This window comes from Littorina saxatilis, linkage group LG1 (genome assembly GCF_037325665.1).
Source record: "Littorina saxatilis isolate snail1 linkage group LG1, US_GU_Lsax_2.0, whole genome shotgun sequence".
Classification (NCBI taxonomy): domain Eukaryota; kingdom Metazoa; phylum Mollusca; class Gastropoda; order Littorinimorpha; family Littorinidae; genus Littorina; species Littorina saxatilis.
The window spans coordinates 87847484-87870849 of NC_090245.1; the positions used below are offsets into that span (position 1 = coordinate 87847484).

General features: G+C 42.3%; 1 protein-coding gene across 1 annotated transcript; it reads left to right on the plus strand.

Moving 5' to 3' along the window:
* The first annotated feature begins 7088 nt into the window (after nt 1-7088).
* Nucleotides 7089-23138, plus strand: LOC138952484 (zwei Ig domain protein zig-8-like). The gene is made up of 7 exons (XM_070324202.1): nt 7089-7122; nt 12190-12317; nt 14112-14325; nt 16050-16073; nt 18167-18463; nt 19705-19731; nt 21243-23138. Exons 1-7 carry the CDS (start codon nt 7089-7091, stop codon nt 21347-21349), a joined length of 831 nt encoding a protein of 276 aa, XP_070180303.1. The 3' UTR covers nt 21350-23138.
* Nucleotides 23139-23366: the final 228 nt, after the last annotated feature.

Sequence of the window (23366 nt, forward strand, 5' to 3'; positions counted from 1 at the left end):
CTTGTAGCGTCCGAGCAAATGGGGGCCTAATATAGTGGAACCCTCTCTTTCACGGCCCCCTTTGCAACCTCCCCCAACCCGTCCCCCGACGCAAAATCAACCCTTCCCCCTTTCTCCCCCCTCTCATGTTCCCCATGCAATTAATACCCGGTTCCCATAGTTGAAGGAAGCTATGGATAATCAAAAGCAAACCCAATCGAAACGCTCGGGGATTCTTTGGCTCTTTTCATTGGCGTTTCCCCAGACCTAGACAGACGACACTGCTTTGCAAAGTTCCACAAGAAAATTGGTTGATTAAAATCAACATGGCCGAAGCAATGTTTTCATAAAAGAAGCGGTATTGTACGGGCACATGTTGAATTTGGGTTACACATGTTGTAGAGTATTTGAAAATCCCGGCGTAGGCATAAAAACATGCAAAGAAGAGTGATAGGTCCCTGTTGTGAATATAGTCAAATGCATAAATTGATTACTTATGTTTCACACTAGTTTTGCTGTTACAGCAGTCCCTCTCATGAACGGAAACCCTTGGGCCAGTGCAAACCTGTCCGTACATTGCAGGTGGCCGGTCACGGGAGAGCCCCCCCCCCCCCCCCCCCATCACACACACTCAGGCACAATGACGGACTGAGTGAGTCTTTGCTACTGGTGAACGAGCTCTACTTGTCCTAAAACAGTAAGGTCAAACTTCTACAACTTATAACTGAAAGGAAAAAACTGTCCTGTAAAAATGACGTTTAAATCAACGGTGTCAGAAAAAGAGAGATAAAAGAAATCCTCAAATTCCTGAGGATACAGGCACCCCATGAAAGCAGCCACGAACATACTCACTTTTCCCTGTCCAGTTTTCTCTTTCGTGTCTATTACCCCTCGCTTACCCACCCCCCACCCCTTACCCTCCACTCCCTTTACCCAGCCCCGACAGCACAAATTTGTAATCTGCAAGGCAGAGTACACATTTTCTAAAAGGGAGACTACTCCTCTTCAATTATATCAAGAGATCTTCCAGCTGTCTCCACCATAAGCCAAGTGGTCGAGTATTATACCCCCTTTCCACACAACCGTTCTAGGTCCCGTTCCCGTACCGACACGGGACGGATCGGGACAGAACCGCAATGAACGTAACTGATCGTTCACGGAACTGCTTTGAACGGTAGGGTCGGTAGGGACGGCTGAGTTTGGGCTGCATGTTCAAATTTGTAGCTGTTCCCCTCCCGATCAGAATGAACGGTAATGGAACCTCAACCCATCGGTAACGGAACGATTGGATCGTTATAGGAAATTAAAACAACGGTAACGCAACGGTAGCGCTCTCACACACTGAGTTGTCATACCCGCATTCCACACATCCGTTCTTGGTCCCGTTCCCTTACCGACCAAGGACGGCTGCCATTATGGTCAGACGCTGCTGAAAGATGCAAACAAAAACGGCTGTTTGCGCAGCGTTCCATTGTTTTGGCAGCATTCCTTGGTTGGTACGGGAACGGGACAAAGAACGGTTGTGTGGAATGGGGGTATAACTTTTGACACCGACAAACTGAAGAATGAACAGATCTATGAGGTAACCGTCTCAATGGTCCAGGCTCAGGAAACAAAGAGTATATATGGCCTGGGGCGATTGTAGCTTCCCTTCTTCGTGTCCGATAGACAAGGACAAAAAATAGTAGAGCATAGTGCAATTTCATGTTGGCATCTTCTCCGCTGAAAGCTATAACCCAAAGACTGAAGACCAAAGTGCTTTACTCCACTTCTGACCCGAATCACCCCCCCTCCTGCTAGGTACACGTGCACTCAAGTTAACCTCTGCTTTAACCTGTGTGCCAGGAGTCGGATGAGAGAGAGAGAGAGAGAGCGAGAGCGAGAGAGAGAGAGAGAGAGACACACACACACACATAGACAGAGACAGACATAGGAAGACAGAAGCGGAGAGACTCAGAGGGAGACACAGACAAAGACATACATACAGAGAGAGAGAGAGAGAGAGACTCAGAGAGAGAAAAAAAACTGTAACTGATCTCGTGAGAACGGTAACAAAACGAGACATGTCACCTCTCCGAATGCATTCCAATAGATAATCGCTCCTGCGGCCATCAAAAAACGAACTGGCAAACTCAAAACTACTTCATGAAAGGTCATAATTCACCACAAACAAATGAAACCTAGCAATATGTTTTATGGTCTTCTTACAAAGTCATGGAGTGCGTGCACCCGTGTTTCGATACACAGATGTTCGGAGAAACACGAACGTCAAGTTCACGTCAAACCAATTGACCCCTGACACACAAATGTTGACCCGTGCACAAGGCGTTGTATCGAATAACGAAGCGCACATAAGAAATAATAATAAAAGCAAAGAACATAACAACAAGAAATGCAAACATCTAACAAAGCCGAGCAAGCAGAATGAGAAACAAAGAGGCAATGAGTCGGAAACAAGATCGCGATTCTTTCCTTCGCTGCACGACGCAAATCTTCTGTGACCTTTGACCCAATGTGCCGTGCTGCACGATGCAAATCTTTTGTGACCTTTGACCCAACGTAGCTTCCACATTAATATTTATAACTGAAAACCGAGGGGTGGAATACTGAGCATGAGAAGAACCTACAGAACTGTGCATCCTCAAACCTGACATACTTATCTCAACATTTTATGAACTCAAAACACAGAAAGTTGCTTTCACACGCCAGCTTTGATTGCAACAACGTGCTGGGGCCCCAAAACATGTACATGTACTATCAAAACGGAACTCGTGTTTCAAAGCATGGCTCCCTGTGTTGATTCTGCACTTATTTTCTCACTACCAAAATGATGACAAAAACGAAGTTTGGTAGTTTGTTGTCAGACCAGCTTTTTTTGTCGGGCCTCGGGGGGCATATCGACTTTTGTTTCATATTTATATCGGACCGCGGCCTTCGGCCTTGGTCAATAAATATGAAACAAAAGACGATATGCTCCCCTCGGACCGACAAAAAAGCTGGTCTGTCAACAACCCATCAAACATCTTATAATATCCGTTTATTTCTTCACACTTATTGTTAGGTCTTACAATAAGGGTTTAACTGTGCCGGTGTAACACGAAATGTTTACTCCACGAAAAATTTACTCCGGAGTAAATATTTCGTACGAAATTCTTACTCCGAGTACACCTTTCGTACGAGAAAAGAACTCCCCAAGGCACGAAAAAAGTACTCCCTCCACGAAATGTTTACTCCCCATTTGTTTTACTTCCAGTAAAAATCTCGTGCGCGAAAATGGGATGCGGGTGAAGGGATAATGTCAATATGTGATCTCGCGCAAACGAATGTCGCGCTACCCTCCTTCCACCCCTTCCACCACCAAGACTAAAAGGGGACAAGGGAGTAAACATTTCGTACACCTGGCATGGGAAGTTAAATTGCTCGTGTTAGGGTGAAGTAATTTATTCGTTATTTATTCGTCTGGGGAGTAACATTTTTGTACGAAATGTTTACTCGGAACTCACCTGTCGTGGGGAGTAATTTTCTCGTGTAATGGGGGAGTACTTTTTTCGTAAAGGGAGTAACATTTTCGTACGAAATTTTTACTCCGGAGTACAAATCTCGTGGGAGTAATTTTCTCGTGTTACAGGGGAACACGTGGACGGACGCTGTCCTGTGTTTGCACTTGAAAATGACACCGAATGCGAACAGATACTCGAATGGACAGCACCCGCGTGTCCGTGCATGCAGATGATGCCTAATGGCCATTCGAGCTGATATGGACAGCCATCTCCTGTCTGGAAAACAAGTGAATAATGCATGGTTGGCAAACATAAACAGTACGGTCATTATCTCTTGTGTCAATCCATATATACAAATAGCGTTGACGGGCTAAAGCATTATATCAGTGGATACTTTCATTCTGTCAGAAAGTTTGTATTTCTGAAAACGATGGCTATACCGCACACAAAAACTTTACCGCGGTATATAAGCTTCCATAGTTATTTATGTCTTTCATGGAAATTTGACTTTTTGATATCCTTGCACAGAATGCCAGATGATCATACACGTTGCCGTCCCCTGCTTTTTTTTTCTCCCTTCCCGTTTTTGCTTCTTGTCTCGAGAACCTTGGGGGGTCATTTCAGCATCCATTTTTCTTCTCTCGGCCTATACTCTTTATAATCTATTCACATTTAAGCTGTATCACAGTAAAAGCTAGAAGGTTCCTGAAAATGTAGATTGTTGTTACAGTTGATACTTTAAATCTTCATGCAAATCTTAATCTTTTTCAATAAGTGACAAGGAACTTAGTCGATGAATATCGACAGGGGGCCGACTAATGGTTTAAATGTGAAATGTGTGTATAATAATGGGTGTGGGTCTGAAATGAATTTAGGTAGTAGTTAACATTTGTTTTGAATAATTATTGGTATTTTGACAATGTGGGTAGCATGGAAATGTACGCATTTGAATGTAAGTCTTAGGTACCATTGTACCCAGGAAGAGAGACCAGTGATAGGAGTAGGTTGCAATAGCTTGTGTGGTCTTTGAGTTTTGTTTTTGGAAAGATATTGTCAAAGAAAAAGAAGACAATTACAGTAATGCAATATTTATTGTGAAAACCAACGACTGTACAAAGAACATGTGAAGCAACATTATGTCTATGATGGTGTGAAGAAAATTAGTTATGATTTATACTATTATTATTTAGACTTGAGACTGACAGTGTTGTGACGAGCGTTGGCTAATGGTAACGAGTACATATATGTGTGTAGTTGTGGTGTGTGTGTGTGTGTGTTTGCGCGTTGGTTTGGATTATGGGTGTAATTTGTAAAACAGATGTGACAGTAATAATGGAGTTCACATCAGTGATGTTAGTTTGAAATGGAACACACGCACGTTTTTCAAAAAACAATATGAAATTTTGAACCATGAGATCTTTATTAAATAATAAACTGAACATCAGCAAAACATCAAAGCAATTATTAATAAGGTTTGAAAAGCTTGACTTACTATGTTAAATAGTGGATTGAAGGCTGAAAACGTCATTTACAAATTACATCTGAGATAGGATCGAGGGCGGGTGGGGGAAGTGCTGAAAGTGTGGATGAGAATAAAATAAAAAAAATGCTGAGTGACAACAGGGAGGTTAAAGGCTGCCCTTTTCGTAGCGTTCATTAATTAATTCCTATTGTTTACATGTGCCAATAATGTTATAAAACTGTACCTAAGGGGACATAATAACGATTGGCTGTAGCTTTCGAACACAGAAAAAATTATTTCAGTATTGCAAAGTGGTTTTGATAGTGTCGAATGTAAACAGAACAGTCTCAAAGTGAAAGTGGATGTTTTCCGGAAATTGCGAAGTTAACAAGAATACCGGCAGAAAAGCGCGCTTTCCTGCTTAGCACAATACGCTACCGCACTAATCTGGCGTGTCAATATCACTACGTTTTGGACGTGGAAGGTGAGCGATTTCCTTCACGCGGGGATTGTACTGTCTGTGTTGACGGTCTAAAAATAGCCCAACCTCTGCTTTGAGACACAATGTTTACCGCCCTCAGCTAATTCAAGAAATCACCCCCTCCTGGTACACGTGCACTCAAGTTAACCTCTGCTTTGACCTGCCGGTGTGCCAAGAGTCAGATGAGAGAGAGAGAAAGCGAGAGCGAGAGATGTACTGCACGGTCATCTGAAGGTAGAGACAGTCACAGCACTGTCACTGAGCACAGCGCTCGCAATGTTTACTATTTCGACAACACGCATGACAGCAACATAAAATGTTCAAGTTCATGATGTACGTTAGCACACATATACACTTTTCTCTTACCTTTTTGTACTTGAAGTTTGTAGTTCGGAAGAAGATTGATTATTCCACCGAAATTTCCATGTAAACAAAATCGTCTGTATTTCTTCTCGCGCAAAAAGTATCCAGTGACCGGATGTTGTGCAAAAGAGTCGCCTATCATGATATAGGGGTGCGTCGGTGTACATCATAACGAACGCATAGATCTGTTAACCAAGCAAACATTGACATGTACAACACTTATGTTGACAATAGTTCTCATAACAAAACACGTTTTGGCACGCTTGAGAGCATTTATATGCAAGTGGTGACTTCTTAAAACGCACAAACATTGTTGTAAACACCTTGTGCATAAAAATAGATTCTTCCACACAAAGCTTTGTCAGTTGTTGAGGCCTTGCAAGGTTTTGACGGCAACAATAATTATTGTAGTTTTCTAAGACTTTATTTCTGTTTGGTTTGTAATATGTTGGGAAGACATATTTATCAATTGATCAACAAAATAAAACATAATAAAAAACGACACAACATTGTTAAAATCATGATTGGCCAACGTTGAACGTTTACGAAGGCCTCAATCTTCACGCGCAAAAACCGTACACCAGATTAATAGGTGCTTGATTTCAGCATATGTGAATTACATGTCATCATACCAAACTGTCATACATTTTTTTTATTCCTACATTTTTCTGATTGATCACAACCAAACCTACTATCATTGGACACATCCAAATGCAAGCGCCTGTTCTTGACAATTTGCCATATATTTTTAGATCAGTGCAACTTGCGTGGATCTCTTGTTTGTCCTGTAGGTAAAATGTACAATGTATTTTCTGATTTGTGCACAAAAGCTTTTCTTTTTTTCTTTCTTTTTTTTAACATAACAATGTTTAATGTCACTGTATGTTTCAAAGACCATGGTCACATTTGTAAAACAAATGTTAAATTAGAAAATAAATAACATTTTGGTTCATGTTTTTTTCTACACCTGTGCTGAAAATAAGAAATAAAAATGTCGGTATATAAGTCACTCCAATACATCAATGTATGAATGGTTTGAGTTTGTTGCGGTTGACCCTGCACAGTTCGACCTATGATGTTTTTGTTGAACAATTTTGCCGTCACCCCTCCCATAGGGTGACGTATTTCACAACTTCCTGTGTTACACAAATTCAGTGATGACCAATTTTGCCTTCACCCCTCCCATAGGGTGACGGATTTCACAACTTTCTACTGATGAACAATGTTGCCTTCACCCCTCCCATAGGGTGACGGATGTCACAACTTCCTGTGTACACAAACTGATGACGTATTTAACAACAAAATGGCGCTGCCCATGGTCAACCTCGAAACTATCCGTATGAATGGGGGCCTCCTGGCCTCCTGGCCCCCATAAAAACATCTTGTCCGGAGGGTATACGTCTCGGAGCCTTCTTGTGTATCTTCCGGACACTTTGAACACTCTCATTTCCTTGGTGCGTTTTATCCCTGCAAATGATGCCGGATGCATTCATGAACTATTACCAGCTATTGTGTTTTCAGCGTAGCAATAGGGCCCGATATTTAGACGAGACAAGTATAATGCCGACGAGTCGAAGACGAGTCGCATTATACTTGTTCGAGTCTAAATATCGGACCCTATTGCTACGATGAAAACACAATAGCGTTTATATAGCTATTCTGACATTAAATTCTGTGTTAAAATCATGTTTTTGTCAGCAACAAGTACCACAATGGTCCATGTCGTTGATTGCAGACGACGGTTCCCTTTCCGCATGAAGCCACGGAAATAACCGAACATTGAAAAACCCACGGACATGTATTACGGAGAAAACTCGAGATAACCGGATGTTTGGCATTACGTCAATATGCTAGGAATCATATGACGTCATGACGTATCATGCTTGCCTACGTATATTGTATGTTCGAAAGTCTGACTTCTGTTAGGAATTCGCGTGGTGAAGACTGCGGTAAATCTGTAGATGATAAGAGAACAAGGATTGTCTCAGAAGAAACGACTAAATGTTTCAGACCGGTAACTTCATTTCAACATTGCACTGTACAATGGACGTTCTATGTGACAGGAGTTTGCTGATTTTGTGTTAAACATTGGAGATATCGTCTGCTAGAATCAGAGATAGGTCGCTTCAGATTGCAGCTTCTAGAAATGTGCAAGGTTTGTTGCCTGTTAAAGAACTGGATTTTACACGTAATGTATGTCATGTACAGTAAGCAACAACAAAAACACACACGCAGCAAATGGCATCGTCTGTCGACTAGTCACAGAAACAAACCTGGTGAGGTATGCGTGTACTTTATACACGTGGAAGAAACCGGAACCATGCGTCTTTGTTTACGACAATATGCTTTTGGATATTGAGAAAAATGGCCGACTTCCGCAGCATTATGCTTTGATGATCGGAAGAGACCATCCAATCACAGCCCCCGAATTCCCCCACGTGTTCATCAGAATAGCTATAATAGCTAACCCTAATTTCATCTTATTCTTCGTCATTTTCTGATTCCAAAAACATATACATATGTTATATTTGGATTAAAAACAATATCTGAAAATTAAAAATATAAAAATTATGATCAAACTTAAATTTCTGAAATCGATTCAAAAAACTATTTCATCTTATTCCTTGTCGGTTCCTGATTCCAAAAACATATAGATATGATATGTTTGGATTAAAAACACGCTCAGAAAGTTAAAACGAAGAGAGGTACAGTAAAGCGTGCTATGAAGCACAGCGCAACCGCTGCCGCGCCAAACAGGCTCATCACTTTCACTGCCTTTTGCACTAGCGGCGGACTACGTTCAGCTTCATTCTGTGAGTTCCACAGCTTGACTAAATGTAGTAATTTCGCCTTACGCGACTTGTCTTGTATTGTCGTGACCGTCTTGTATCCTGTATTGATCTCTAGATCGGGGATACTACAAGTACAAACATCGTACATATAATCCATATGAATACCTCTAGCTGTATGTCATTGCAAATGGTTGCTGGAGGGCAACATACCTCAATACGTTTTCTTGAAATAAAGAATAGCACTAATTTTCAACTCTCATTTTTTCTTTCATCGTTTTGCTTCTAATTGTATCACAAATGAATATAAAGTTCGTCTATACTTTGCATGTCTCCAAGCGGAAACTGCGCTTTCAAACGCGTTTCCTCTCAGGCGTGAAACCTACTGTGCAGAAACTGAAGGCAATGCCTTAGAGTTTAGGCGGCATACCGTAGTTTGCCTTTTACGTGAATACAGATTCTGTTCATGACAAACGGCTGCACTGAAACACTTTCCACTAGATGGCCTACCCTCTCTCAATTGCAAATCTGTATTCAATCAGAAGATAGGGTTTTGTTTTTCAGAAGAGATGAATATATATGGCTGTCTTTGTTATTGATGTGGGGTGGGTTGTTTTTTTTGTTTTTTTTTTTTGGGGGGGGGGGGATACTTGCACCGAATGAGTACACACACTCACCTAAATAAGTCACAGTCTTACCTAACTCGCTGCTCAGTCAGCAATGCACGGTTTCGTGTTGAATTAACGTCGCTTAATTTTCTTAATTAATGTTTCCATTCATGTGACTCGAGCGTTGGTAACTCGTTACACGCCGGTGCCACTCAAGCATAAGATGACTGCACCGTTGCATCAATGTCGGCATGTGCTGGGTGGGAGCCGACATATTTTGCCAAATGTTTGGGTAAGTGCGGTTGGCAAGAAAGAGGTCATTAGCCCGATTCTGCTCTGTTACACACTAACCAGCGCTAACGCACAGGGACACATTGATTTCTGACCTTCGCACGTGCACGACGTACGCATATCTGCTGTCGTTAATTCCAAGGATTGAGTGTGTGTGTACTGTGTGTGTGTCACAGTGTGTGTGTGTGTGTGTGTGTGTGTGTGTGTGTACGTGTACGTGTACGTGTGTGTCTACGTGTGTGTGTGTGTGTGTGTGTGTGTGTGTGTGTGTTTGTGTTTATGTGCATGTGTGTGTGTACATGTGCATGTGGAGACTTGTACGTGTGTATGTGTTGAGGTAATTGCTTACGCGCAAGTGTTGTGTTAGTGTGTGCGCACTACAGAAGGGGGGGGGGGGGTGTTGAAGACTTGAAGGTCACCAAGTCATTGTGATGTGACGACTTTGACTATAATGCTGTCAAATGCAAAGTTAATTGTGTGGTAATTGCGCACTTACGCAACGACAAGTAACGGGAATTTGTTTAGTGTTAACCGTATTCACATAACAGTATCTGCATGGTTTTCAATGGAAATGGAAGACTCATCCAATCGAAAACTTACAAAACCACATAAAATCTGACTTCACTCAGCTTATTAGCAAATCTCGATCCTTATTCGTTTTTTGTTTGTTTTTTTGAAACAGTTCTTTGTCTTTCCATAAATGTCCTCAGCTTTTTCATGTATTCTTTACTTTTCTGTTTTAGAGGTTAGGTAATGATTCTAATGTCTCCTCATTACTCGCCAACGAGGAATTGATATTGCTTATCCGTTTCTATTTCTCCAGAGAGCTGACAAAATATACTTTGCTTTATGATAATGAAAGAGAGAGAGAGAGTGAGAGAGAGAGAGCCCGCGACAGAGACAGAGATCAAAGTGAAATTAGCTGCAGAAAAAAAACAAGACTCAATGGGACATTAACTACGCCCCAGAGAGACGACAGAGAATAAAGGGGACAGTTATTCCGCTTCGAGAGGAAAAAAAGTCACAAGCCGAAATAAAGAAGAGCGTTTACATCATCTCTGACTTTTATGCAGGACCCCAAAAGGACGCAAAACATTCTCACTGTCAAAGGGAATCGCTAGCGCTATCTTTACACAGTTAAGTGGAGGTTTGACATTGTTCCTCTCCTCGCCAATTATTCTCTTCCCGTCTCTGTGCACAGAGGTTGAGTTATGAGAGCTCTGACGTTTGTTGATTCTATCTCTCTCCACTTCTTTGCTCACCGTCCCTCAAACAATCAACACTCCGCAGTCTTACCGCACAGACAACAAGCCGCGTAATTTCTTAACGCCGCCGCTGGAATGTGTCGGTAACAGGAGGCCATCGCAAAACATTCACCAACTTACGTGGCACTCTGTGTAGGTGTGTTCCACCCATAGATGCCGAGCCCTTTAGTTTGAGAATTGAGACTGCAAACAAACACGAATTACTGACATTTTTCACTAACTTAAGAATACACAAAAGCCGCACACCCCCATGCACAGGGTCATGAGCTTTTTTGAAACGTTGATACTTTAAACCTTTTTTTTCAGCAGTATCTGATACATTATTTAGGTTAAGTTCTCATGCCAAGTGAAAAGGGTCTACACATGCATACTTTTTAAAATTTATTTTTCAATTTTGCTGCTGAATTACACATTTTAAATATGTATTAATGGATGTTTGTATGTCACCCCGAGAGCTAAGTAAAGATTACATATTTAGAAAAATTGACGAAGGAATAAATATAATGCAAGAAGTGTGCCTAGTATTTGTTTGTTGTTTGTTGTTTTTCAGTGTTTTTTACGTTTGGGAAGACGCTTTAGCGTGCCCTTTTAATTAATAAAACAATAGCATTAAAGAACACACTTGGTATCTGTATGTTTATCTGTACATTAATCTATGGCACAGAAAATTTACCTTTACTTTTGGCGAAGTGTGCCCTGTGTTGTTTTGCCCTGTTATGTAAACTCCTGTCCCATTGTGTCCTATGCTCTCTTGTTCGTTAGAAACGAAAACTGTCCTTGTCTTGTGCCGTCCTGTCCTCTTTTTGCCTGTCCTAAACTGTCCTGTACATTCCTGTCTATAGTCCTTTTGGGTAAACTGTCTTGTCTTGCCTCGTCACTGTCTACCTTTTCGTGTTTTAAGCTTTTTTTCTGTCCCGTATTATTCCGTCTTGTGTCTATTTCTGTTTTTCCTGTCTACATCTGTTTTGTATCGTCTATACTGCTCTGACCCGATGTGCACTGTACTACCCTGTCTTGTCGTGTCTTCGTATCTTTGTCCTGTCTAATTCTGTCCTGTTTTGTCTCGTCAAACCCCACCTTGTGTATACATACTTCTGCTCATCTTGTCTACTCCTGTTTAGTTTGTACCGTCTAATCGTGCTTTCTCGTGTACCATCCTGTCTAGTCCTGCCTTATTCTCAAACTTGTTTTAACACTTTCTACCCCACCTATGTTGACCAAGGTTTTTTTTTAGCCGAGACCAGCTGTGCTGCAGCAGGTCACTCAGAATTGTAGTAACTGTGTATGAACATGCTGAAATGCAGGCGTTAGATGGACGTTACAGGAAGCGGCTGAAATGACTGTGTGTACGGATATATCCCTACCAAGTCAGATAGAGCCATATGAGTGGGTACGGATATATCCGTACCTGGGAGACAATGAGTTAACACACTTGTATGTATGTGTTACAGTGGTGATGGCAGCACCAGATATCCGTGTGCTGCAGCCAGAGTTCAACCCTGTGCCCGAAAAGCTGACCTACACACGTGGAGACATGGCCAGGCTCTTCTGCTCTGTCTCACACCTTGGGGAACGCACAGTGAGTGGTACACTACACACCCCAACAACAGACAAAACTCAATGGAAAAAGATGAAACATATATCCTTCCCTCCCCATGTCAAATCATCTTGGAAATCAGAACACAATGAAGGTTAAGTTAAGGCAGCGTTAAATTATGGAGAAAAAAAAACGAACAAACAAGATACACAACAGACACAAATCGATGGTAGCTTGCACTGTGACAAAAGAACTCTACGAAGACCTCCCCCCCTCCCCCTCCCACCCCTCCCCCTCCCCCCTCCCCTTACGGAGTCTTCGGGGATAAGCTCTTTGCTGCGACTTATTTGACTCTTTTTTTGTCCTCTTTCAAGGCCGATAGGTCAAAGTTCTTGAGGATGTTTCTTACTCGTGACTTTTGCACGAAATTGAAAGTGAGCCTTTGAAGCCTGGACGAGCAATGGTGATTTACACGATAATCTATACACGGCAAAGCAAGTATTTTTCAAGACTTACATTATCATTTATTCAAGCCATTCTTATTTCTTTTATGATGCAATGAAGCATTTTGTCATCATTTTCACGACTTGTCATTCATAACAAGCTGGGTGACAAAAAAACACATTCATATGTGACAAAATCCAAGCTGCCAATGGTTTGGAGCTGCAGATGATACGTGGTTTGTCAAAGTAAAAGCCAATCAGGCTGTTTGTTTGATTTGTGGAACCATCGCGGGTTTGGATTTGTGTTTCCGAAGACAACGACTGTAAACGTTCACTCTCAAAGACGCAATCAATGTTAGAAATTACCGCGAAGGCTCGTGGTCATTTTGCAACTAAACTGTGCAATCACAAATTGCGCAGCGAAAAGGATTAAAACACTTAAAAGATAGGTACATGCTAAAACGTGACTTACCTCGCAAATATTATGGCAACTCTGTGCATTTTTGGACTGGAAGATCTAGAAAAGTGACGTTAAGTTTACGTTTGTCGTCGCATTTTCAATTGACGCGATCGATTGAACTTCTGACGCGCGTTGGGGCCCTGAAGCTCCCTGCGGGTGATTTTGCTTACTTTCGCACCACCAAAATGATGACAAAAACGATGTTTGGTGGCTTGTTGTCAGACCAGCATTTTTTGTTGGTCCTCGGGGAGCATATCAGCCTTTTTTTTCTTGTACAAGTGCAAGAAAGTAGGAAACGACCTCCCCATCCAAAAAAAAGAAGAAAAGAAGAGTTGTACTCAATCACATTAATGCGCCTACCTTTGGAGACATCCCACTGCAACAAACATAGCCACGCCGTCAAGTCTCCAGAGGTTAACTCCTATAAAATTGCAGGGAGAAAATAACAAAAATAACTATCCCTAAAGGATCCTTTACGGTATGTGTGTGTGTGTGTGTGTGTGTGTGTGTGTGTGTGTGTGTGTGTTGTGTGTGTGTGTGTGTGTGTGTGTGTGTGCTGCGTGCGTGTGTGTGTGTGTGTGTGTGTCTGTCTGTGTGTGTGTGCGTGAGTGTGTGTTTGTGTGTGTGTGTGAGTGGTTTTGTTTGTGTGTGTGTGTGTGTCTGTGTGTGTGTGTCTGTGTGTGTGTGTGTGTGTGTGTGAGCGAGAGAGAGAGAGAGTGTGTATGCGTGTGTGTGTGTGTGTGTGTCCTATTGTGTTTGTACTCATATGTTTATATATGTGTGTGTGTATGTGAGTGGACGTGTGTGCTTTTTTATGTGTCTGTGTGTGCCAGTGTCTGATTTTATTTTCATTATTTGATCGTGTGTGTGTGTCTGTGTGTGTGTGTCTGTGTGTGTGTGTGTGTGTGTTTATTTGTGCAATTCTCTCCCCAGATCGTTTGGCGAAAACTCCCCAGTCCCAACCCCTTGACCATCGGCCTTGACACGTGGGTGGAGGACACGAGGTTGCACGTGGAGCACGTGCATAAGCACAACCAATGGAATCTCATCATTGAACACGTGACCTCCGCGGATCAAGGGGAGTATGAATGCCAGATCAGCATGAAGGAGCGCAAATTACGGCAGATTGTACAACTTGAAGTTATAGGTAAATGAAATTTACAATGCTTGATGAGCTGCATGTGTTAAATGGTTGTATAGAGGGAGGTGCATGGTGACTAGATGTGGGAGTCGTGGGCGGGGATGGTGTACGGTAGGATGTGAGAGGATGAGGGCATGGGTGTGTCTGTGCCCGCGTAAAATGACTTTTTATTATGTTTGTAAGTTGACATCATCCTTTGTTTGTCAAGTGCTTGCAAAGGGGAACATCTCAGAAGTGGTTCTTTCCATGATCAACCATGTACCCTTTCGATTCTGATTTGACATTTGCATGATCATACATCTTATACGCATTTCACAATGTAAAAGAAAATTAATCTATGTCTCGTCGTTCTACTTTGTTATAAGACTTTGATGGACACGATTTCCATAAATGGAATCTCGTTTTTATTTAGTTTTAAAGAGATGAGCTTTTCAAAATAATTTGACAAATTCAAATAAGTTTTACCCATTAACACATCAGTAAAACATACGGCACACGTAAAACGTTTTAAACATATACAACCCCATGCTGCCAGTTATTTTCTTATGTTTTCTGAAGAATATCACAACGGAAAAGTGACTGAGTTTATTTCCTTTCGCAGTCGATATAACTTACTCTGTCTCATTAAAGAAAATGTTTTGGGTTATTTTTAGAGACAAATCTTCCTTCTTTCCTGACAGAGTAATCAAAACTAAGGAATGAACAACACAAAGTCTCCAGAGAAAACATCTCATAGATAAGACACTTGTGTGTTTGGCAATGTTCCCCTACATAAGTCAGCCATTATATAACTTTAATCTTGACAAGAGGGCCCCTTTGAAATATCATTTACAGCAGCATGTCACTTCATTTTCATGAACATAAATCCATGGTTTACAACTTTGTTTAGACTTTACCTAGGTAAACTGTATCCCTTGACAAATAGTTTCATTGCAGAGACGTTGCTTTTCTACAGATGTTACGCGTGTGTTTTGCATTTCAACCCGTCTGGCAGTCGTCAAAATGCTCATTGGCTGGAGTCTGCTTCCCAGCTTACTGCGGTGAAACCCGCTTGAAAACGGGTTTTATGAGTGGATGCATTTCGATGTAGATCAGTATCCAAGGAGACCCCCCCCCCCCCCCCCAACCGAACCACGCCCTGAATTCCCCCCCACCTTGTTTTTAAAGGCAGAAGCTGCGTCTGTGAGTTTGCCTGTCTACCTGTCTGTTTGTCTGTCTGTCTGTCTGTCTGTCTGTCTGTCTCTCTGTCTGTCTCTCTGTATGTGCGTCTGTGTGTCTGCCTGTCTATCTGCTTCTACTGCGTTTGTATCTGTGACAAGTGGTGCCGTCAAACGTGTAGTTTGCTTAGACAGGTTTACATTCGAAAAGTGGGTGGAACAAGTGTGACAGGGGAGGCTACCGCTCCTTTCACAGCAGACACTGCACCCGAGTTGTTGGCCTTTAAGTCAACACCGGTTGATTGTGGAACTCTGTTTGTGATGGGGTCTGGTGGTTTCCGATTGTCTGTATGTTCATGGAAACCTTCGGGTTTGCATAACAGTTTTTATAGGGTTAAGAAATTAGCCCTAACATTTTCAATCCTGTTTTATTGCACTTCGCCTCCCGAGGTGATCGTAGTGTTTCGGCACTCGGATACACAAGTAAAATAGGTGAAAAATAAGCAAGCAAGCAATCAAACAATGACAAACACGTTGATGTCATTTTGTTTATTATTGTGTTTTTTGTTACAGACGTTCCAGTCAAACGGAATCCAGGTAAGGACACATTTATTCCTCTATTTGTGGGAAGGCGCGGGCGTACGTAAACAGTTGAGGTAGACAGCACAGGTAGACAGCACAGGTAGACAGCACAGGTAGACAGCTCAGGTAGACTGCTGACTGTGCTGCATGGACTCACGTGCATACTGACTGTTGCAATTATAGTTGCAGAACTGACACACATTAACGCTTTAGAATTTGCATCAGGGCTGATCTGAGCGCCATTGATTATTTGTATTGCATACTATGATGTGGCGTTTAGTTGTCAAATCGTGAGTGGTATATACTTCTTTCTTCTTCTTCTTCTGCGTTCGTGGGCTGAAACTCCCACGAACACTCGTGTTTTTTGCACGAGTGGAATTTTACGTGTATGACCGTTTTTTACCCCGCCATTTACGCAGCCATACGCCGTTTTCGGAGGAACCATGCTGGGTATGTTCGTGTTTCTATAACCCACCGAACTCTGACATGGATTACAGGAATTTTTCGTGCGCACTTAGTCTTGTGCTTGCGTGTACACACGGGGGTGTTCGAACACCGAGGAGAGTCTGCACACAAAGTTGACTCTGAGAAATAAATCTCTCACCGAACGTGGGGACGAACTCACGCTGACAGCGGCCAACTGGATACAAATCCAGCGCGCTACCGACTGAGTTACATCCCCGCCCGTGGTATATACATTCTCTGCGTTTTGAAGAAAAAACCCACAAAAAAACACATCAACAACAAGACAACAAATGGCTGTTTTCGTTAAAAAAAAAAACACACACTCAGAACCGTACTCCTCAGAACCGAATACCTCAGAACCGTACACTTCGGAACCGTACACCACAGAACCGTACACCCCAGAATCGTACACCACAGAACCGTACACCCCAGAACCGTACACCACAGAACCGTACACCTCAGAACCGTACACCTCAAAAACCGTACACCAAAGAACCGGGCACATCAGAACCATACACCTCAACACTGTTCACCTTAAAACCGTACACCTCAAAACCGTACACCTCAGAACCGTACACCTCAGAACCGTACACCACAGAACCGTACACCACAGAACCGTACACCTCAGAACCGTACACCACAGAACCGTACACCTCAGAACCGTACACCTCAGAACCGTACACCTCAGAACCGTATACCTCAGAACCGCATAGCTCAGAACCGTACACCGCAGAACCGTATACCTCAGAACCGTATACCTCAGAACCGTACACTTCAGAACCGTATTCTTCAGAACTGTGCACTTTGAAACCGTACACGTCGGAACCGTACACTTCAGAACCGTACACTTCGGAACCGTACACATTAGAACCGTAAAAAGAAAAATGACTAGAAAATATTTGTCGAAAAGCAAAAAAACGACAACGCAAAATTAAAGTAGATCAGCAGATACGAGTACACAAACAACAACATCAAGAACATAAAAGCAGAAAGACATAAATGAGTGAGGGAGGGGGCGGATTGCTAAAATAAATCATTCTGATCAAATCAACTGTTATAACACAGAATCTTATACAGTACACAAAAAATAAGCACGCCTACTTTATTAAACAAAAACAAAAATCAGCGACAAAAATAAAATCAGGGCCGGAACCCTAGTGTTTAGTATCATTCGTCAAACACGGCGAGCAGGCTGAAAAATAAAATGGCTGCATGAGTCAAGAGTCGCAACATGATGTATTGCTACTTTGTCCACTGGGAGCCCCACTGCTAGACATAGCACGGACACCGACAGAACGGTGTAGTTTTATGTACAGTTCGAGTTTATTGCTCACAACTCGTAAAAACTCTGGCCTTTTGGGCTTGATAGTGTTCTGGGAACTTCAAACAGAATTCTTTGCGTTCAGATTGCCTGACAAGTGTACATGACATGTTGTTATTGTTGTGGTAATGCTTTGACTTCATACGTGCTAGGTTGCGTGCATGCGTTCGTGCGTGCGTACGTTCGTGCGTGCGTGCGTAAAGTACGTGCGTTGCTTTAAAAAAAAACTAAAACACTTTTAAAAATGTGTAGTTGTTGTTTTTCAATTTGTCATTAATTGTTGTGTGCATTTTAACTTTTCCATTGCTTTTTTTCTTTCTAGATATTCTTATCAGGGGCAGAGAATTCGTATCCAGAGGGGGGACAATCGCGCTGGTGTGCAACGCCACTTCGCTCAGCGACAGCGGTCAAGATCTCCAGTGGGTCAAGGACGGAAACATTTTGAATTGGAGAGGACCTGGCGGGCGAATCAGCATCACCGTCAAGCGGTCACGTGACTCCCCAGCCATCAGCAGTTTCTTGCACGTGCATGACGTCACGCTTGATGACGCGGGGGATTACACGTGCAGAAGCAGTGACCTCACTCATATGACGTCAATTCGGGTCAACATTGCGACAGGTGAGTGTAGTTTTGTTATGGGCAACACACACACACACACACACACACACACACACACACACACACACACACACACACACACACACACACGCGCGCGCGCGAATTGCAATATGGCCGCGGAATTGTTAACCGGTGTATTCAGAAATGTGTGTGGGTGTGTATATATGTGTGAGTGTGTGTGTGCAGGGCCGGACCAAATGAGTTGTAAGGGGGGGGTTCCTCCTTTTTTGGGGGGGGCAAATCAGCGAAGTGGCGAAGCCACAAGCGCGCGCCTGCTTTGCAGGCGCGCCAACTAGGGGAGTCCGGGGGCATGCTTCCCCGGAAAATTTTTGAAAAACGGTTAAAATCTGTGCAATCTGGTGCATTCTGGGCCTTGTTTTGAGGGTTAAGAGCAGCATTGTTTTGGTGCTAAAACATTGAATAAAATTTGTTAGAGACACACACAAAATGTATTTAAAAAAACAAACAAAAAAAACAACAACACTCAAAGCAAGGTACATGCTTTTTCCAGGGGTGGGGTTCCGGAACCCCTGGAACCCCCCCCCCCCTGGGTCCGGCCCTGGTGTGTGAGTGTGTGTGTGTGTGTGTGTGTGTGTGTGTGTGTGTGTGTGTGTGTGTGTGTGTGTGTGTGTGTGTGTGTGTGTGAAAGTGTGTGTGTGAGAGAGAGAGACAGAGAGAGACGGAGAGAGGTGGGGGGAAGGGCGTGTGTTTCAGAGTTCAGGTTTCAAGGGAGACAAACGCCTTAATAGATGGAAAGCAGAACTTTACGAGTTATGTACCATGAAAACGAGGAGGTTGGGTAGTAGATAGGGAGAATGAATTCCCTCGCTTTTTATCCGTGTTTTGATTTATATCATGGGTATACATGAACACATTTCATCATCACATAAAGCTTGAATTAGTTTGAATTAAATGTTGATGTAATGTTTTATTCATTCAATGTTCATTATTAGTGGAATCCCTCTTTTGGGCGAGGGCTGGTCGTAAAAAGCAACCACTTTGTGCTAAAAAACCCATTACCCTCGTAAATAAACAAAATTGTCATTGTCATTCTCATTGTCGTTGTCGTTGTCATTGTCGTTGTCATTGTCATTGCCATTGTCATTGTCATTGTCGTTTTGTCATTGTCATTGTCGTTGTCATTGTCGTTGTCGTTGTCAATGTCATTGTCGTTGTCGTTGTCATTGTCATTGTGGAATGTTAAAGAAAATTCAGTAGATGTTATGCTCCATATGTTTCAGGGGGACTGTCAAACAACGTCAAACGCGGTGAGTTTGGCACCAGTAAGTGATGTCCCTGATTTTTAGTTGATAACACTTCCCCACCCTTCTCCTCTCCCATCTCTCGCTATCTCCCTTTTTCATTCCTGGTGTGGTTATTTTGTATTCTTATTTTTAAAACAATATTACGTTTTAATATAATTTGTCATCCAAATACCTCAATATGTGCCTACCACGCACAACGTTCGGGACCGTTAACCCAAAATGTGGTTTCTTTCTGCCTCTCAGTCTGCATGTGTATCTGCCCCCATACCCCCTCCCGCCCTCTCCCCCCATCCCCCCCCCCCCCCCCCCCCCCCCCGTCACCCCTTCCTTCCCTCTTCTTTTTTTTTTTTTTTGTCTTTCTTTTTTTTTGGACCTCAATTGCATGCAGGATGCTTCAATCCATATATTTTGCCCGATTTTATTTTATTTTTTTATTTTTTTTAAGGCGGGGAGCATCCTTCTTCCTTGGTCTTTTTCTGTATAACATAATCAACTTTATATTATACAAAACATAAACTTCTGTCTAATGTTTAACTCTAATTCCAATAAAATACGTAAGTCTAACTTCTTCCCATACTTAAATTTTCCTATGGTCTTTTTGTTATCAAAATACAATAATTTATAAAATAAATTTGATCGTTTTTTAAATTTTCATTCCAAAAACCAAATAATATATCTGTTTCATTCAAAGTTATATTATAACAAATTTGCTTATAAATAAAGTCTTTACATAGTTTCCAAACGTTCCTCACCTCTTGACAATGAAAAAAGAAGTGCTCAAGTGTATCCAGTTCATTACAAACTTCACAATTATAAGTTTGACATAAACCGATCTTGTTTAGTAAAATATTCGTTGGGTAAATTCTGTGTAAAATTTTCCAATGGAGCAGACGCAGTCGTTCTTCTTTTGTATAATTAACAGCTAAGCTAACAGCCAGTGTCTTGATTCCAGAACAACATTATGCTTTCTTTGCCAAAAAGAACAGGCGCTCGGAGTTTGTACCTCGAAATTAACCTTCCCTCTTCATCTTTCTCTCTGATACGGTCGACATCGTTCCTGTTGAGTGTCACATTATAATAACATTTCCTCTTAAATACAAAAAAGTACTCCACAAAAAATGTACTCCCTAGTTTGTTTGTTTGTTTGTTTGTTTGTTTGTTTGCTTAACGCCCAGCCGACCACGAAGGGCCATATCAGGGCGGTGCTGCTTTGACATATAACGTGCGCCACACACAAGACAGAAGTCGCAGCACAGGCTTCATGTCTCACCCAGTCACATTATTCTGACATCGGACCAACCAGTCCTAGCACTAACCCCATAATGCCAGACGCCAGGCGGAGCAGCCACTAGATTGCCAATTTTAAAGTCTTAATTCCCAAGTACAAATCGGGCTTGTAACGTAGCCTAACGCTCATACCCTAAACTTTGTATTCTTTTGTGATTGTGCTGGTTGGATCAAATTTGATATGAAAGAATTTTTTTTATCGTGAATTTTATCTTGTCTGTCGACAGCTGGTTCCATGATGTTGGAGAACTGCGCAGTTGGATGCCTGCCACGTGACATTGCCCACCTCGTTCTCGTTTTGCTCATGTTTATTTGCCACCAACTCATCACGTGACCTTGAATTTTTTAGTTGTGAGTGACCTTGACCCAAATGTGAACATTCTGTGGGATGCTGCATAAATATATTACAATACTAATTGTGATCAAGCAGCCAAAACAGGAAATGGGTTATTGTGTAACCCGTGAAAGATATCAGAATCAGATGGAAGTTCCTCATCAGATGGCAGTTCTTCCAGCACTTCCGCGTACAAATTCCGACGAAACGACAGGAACAAAGGGAATTCAAAGATTCAAGTCTTCATGAGACTATCGGACAGACTCTTGCGTAGATTGTGAAAGTAAAAAAAGTGTTAAAAGATATGTCATGGTCTCCAAGCAAAAGCCAACAGAAGATAATATGTGATCTGTTGATCGGGAGACCAATTTAGTGAACTGACTGTTGACAGAACGCATACGATTGTTGGAGACTAGTATTAGGAATTACATTAAAAACTGTGCAACACCCAACGCGTGTTGCATTGCATACCTGAGTCTGTATGTCTCCGTGGCATGTGACCAGGCAATTGTGAGATAACATATCCTCACGAAACTTGTGGCATTTCTAAAAGAAGTCGTCAAATAAGTAGAGATCACAGAAAACCACTAAACCCTCAGACAGTGTATCACTGGATGCATCTGCCTGTCTGTCTCACGTAACTCATGTAAATAAACGCACAGTGTACATACAGAAGTTAATTTATAATGACGTACTATGGGGAAACTCGTATGTTTGTGTGTGCGTTCACATTGAACGGACGTGTAATATATGATCAAGTCACTGCCTTGGTTCAATCTTGCGTCTGCGGATTTCATTGAGCGACCAGAATTTCATTATGCGACAAGAATTTCATTATGCGACCGGTATTCTATCGTAGTTCCAAACCGGCACGGTTGGCCTAGTGGTAAGGCGTCCGCCCCGTGATCGGGAGGTCGTGGGTTCGAACCCCGGCCGGGTCATACCTAAGACTTTAAAATTGGCAATCTAGTGGCTGCTCCGCCTGGCGTCTGGCATTATGGGGTTAGTGCTAGGACTGGTTGGTCCGGTGTCAGAATAATGTGACTGGGTGAGACACGAAGCCTGTGAGGCGACTTCTGTCTTGTGTGTGGCGCACGTTATATGTCAAAGCAGCACCGCCCTGATATGGCCCTTCGTGGTCGGCTGGGCGTTAAGTTGGAAGCAGGCGATTTGCACTACGGTGTTCATATGGGTTAACACTGCTAGAACTGAAACCACATCAGGAACTGCGTGCCACAAGTAATTGATCATGTGATCGAAGCTGTCATGATGACGGCATGGTTTCAAAAAAATCCAAGCATTGTGTCGCAAAGTCAACCTGCCCTCTGTCAAAACATGTCATTGTGACACATGGTTGAGATAGACTGCAGTGCCTGTATGTGCTCATTGAAGAAGAAAAACAGATGGTCGTGAAGGCTATACGCGCCTGTGTTCACACAAAAACAGATGGTCGCGAACGAATACGTTCCTATGTTCACATAAGAACTAATGATTGCGAAGGACTGTGTTCCTATGGTCACTGAAACAAACCAACCACGAAGACTAAGGAGTGATAGCCGAGCTGCACTCAACCATACTTGTGTTCACTTCAATGGTATCAAGTCAGTGGAATATCAAAAATAAAAGAATATCAGAAAAACATAAGGCCAAACAAAAATATATGTTGGTTTAGGGTAACCCGACCGACCCTATTTTTTCCCGCCGACCCAAAAACTTTTTTAATTTCTAAAAAAAAAAAAAAAAAAAGAAAACTCAGGCTCATTTTGAAAACCAAACCCAGACTTAAAAAGACGACCTACCGACCCTATTTTTATATTTAGTCAAGTTTTGACTAAATATTTTAACATCGAGGGGGAATCGAAACGGGGGTCGTGGTGTATGTGTGTCTGTCTGTGCGTGTGTGTGTGTGTGTAGAGCGATTCAGACTAAACTACTGGACCGATCTTTATGAAATTTGACATGAGAGTTCCTGGGTATGAAATCCCCGAATCTGTTTTTCATTTTTTTGATAAATGTC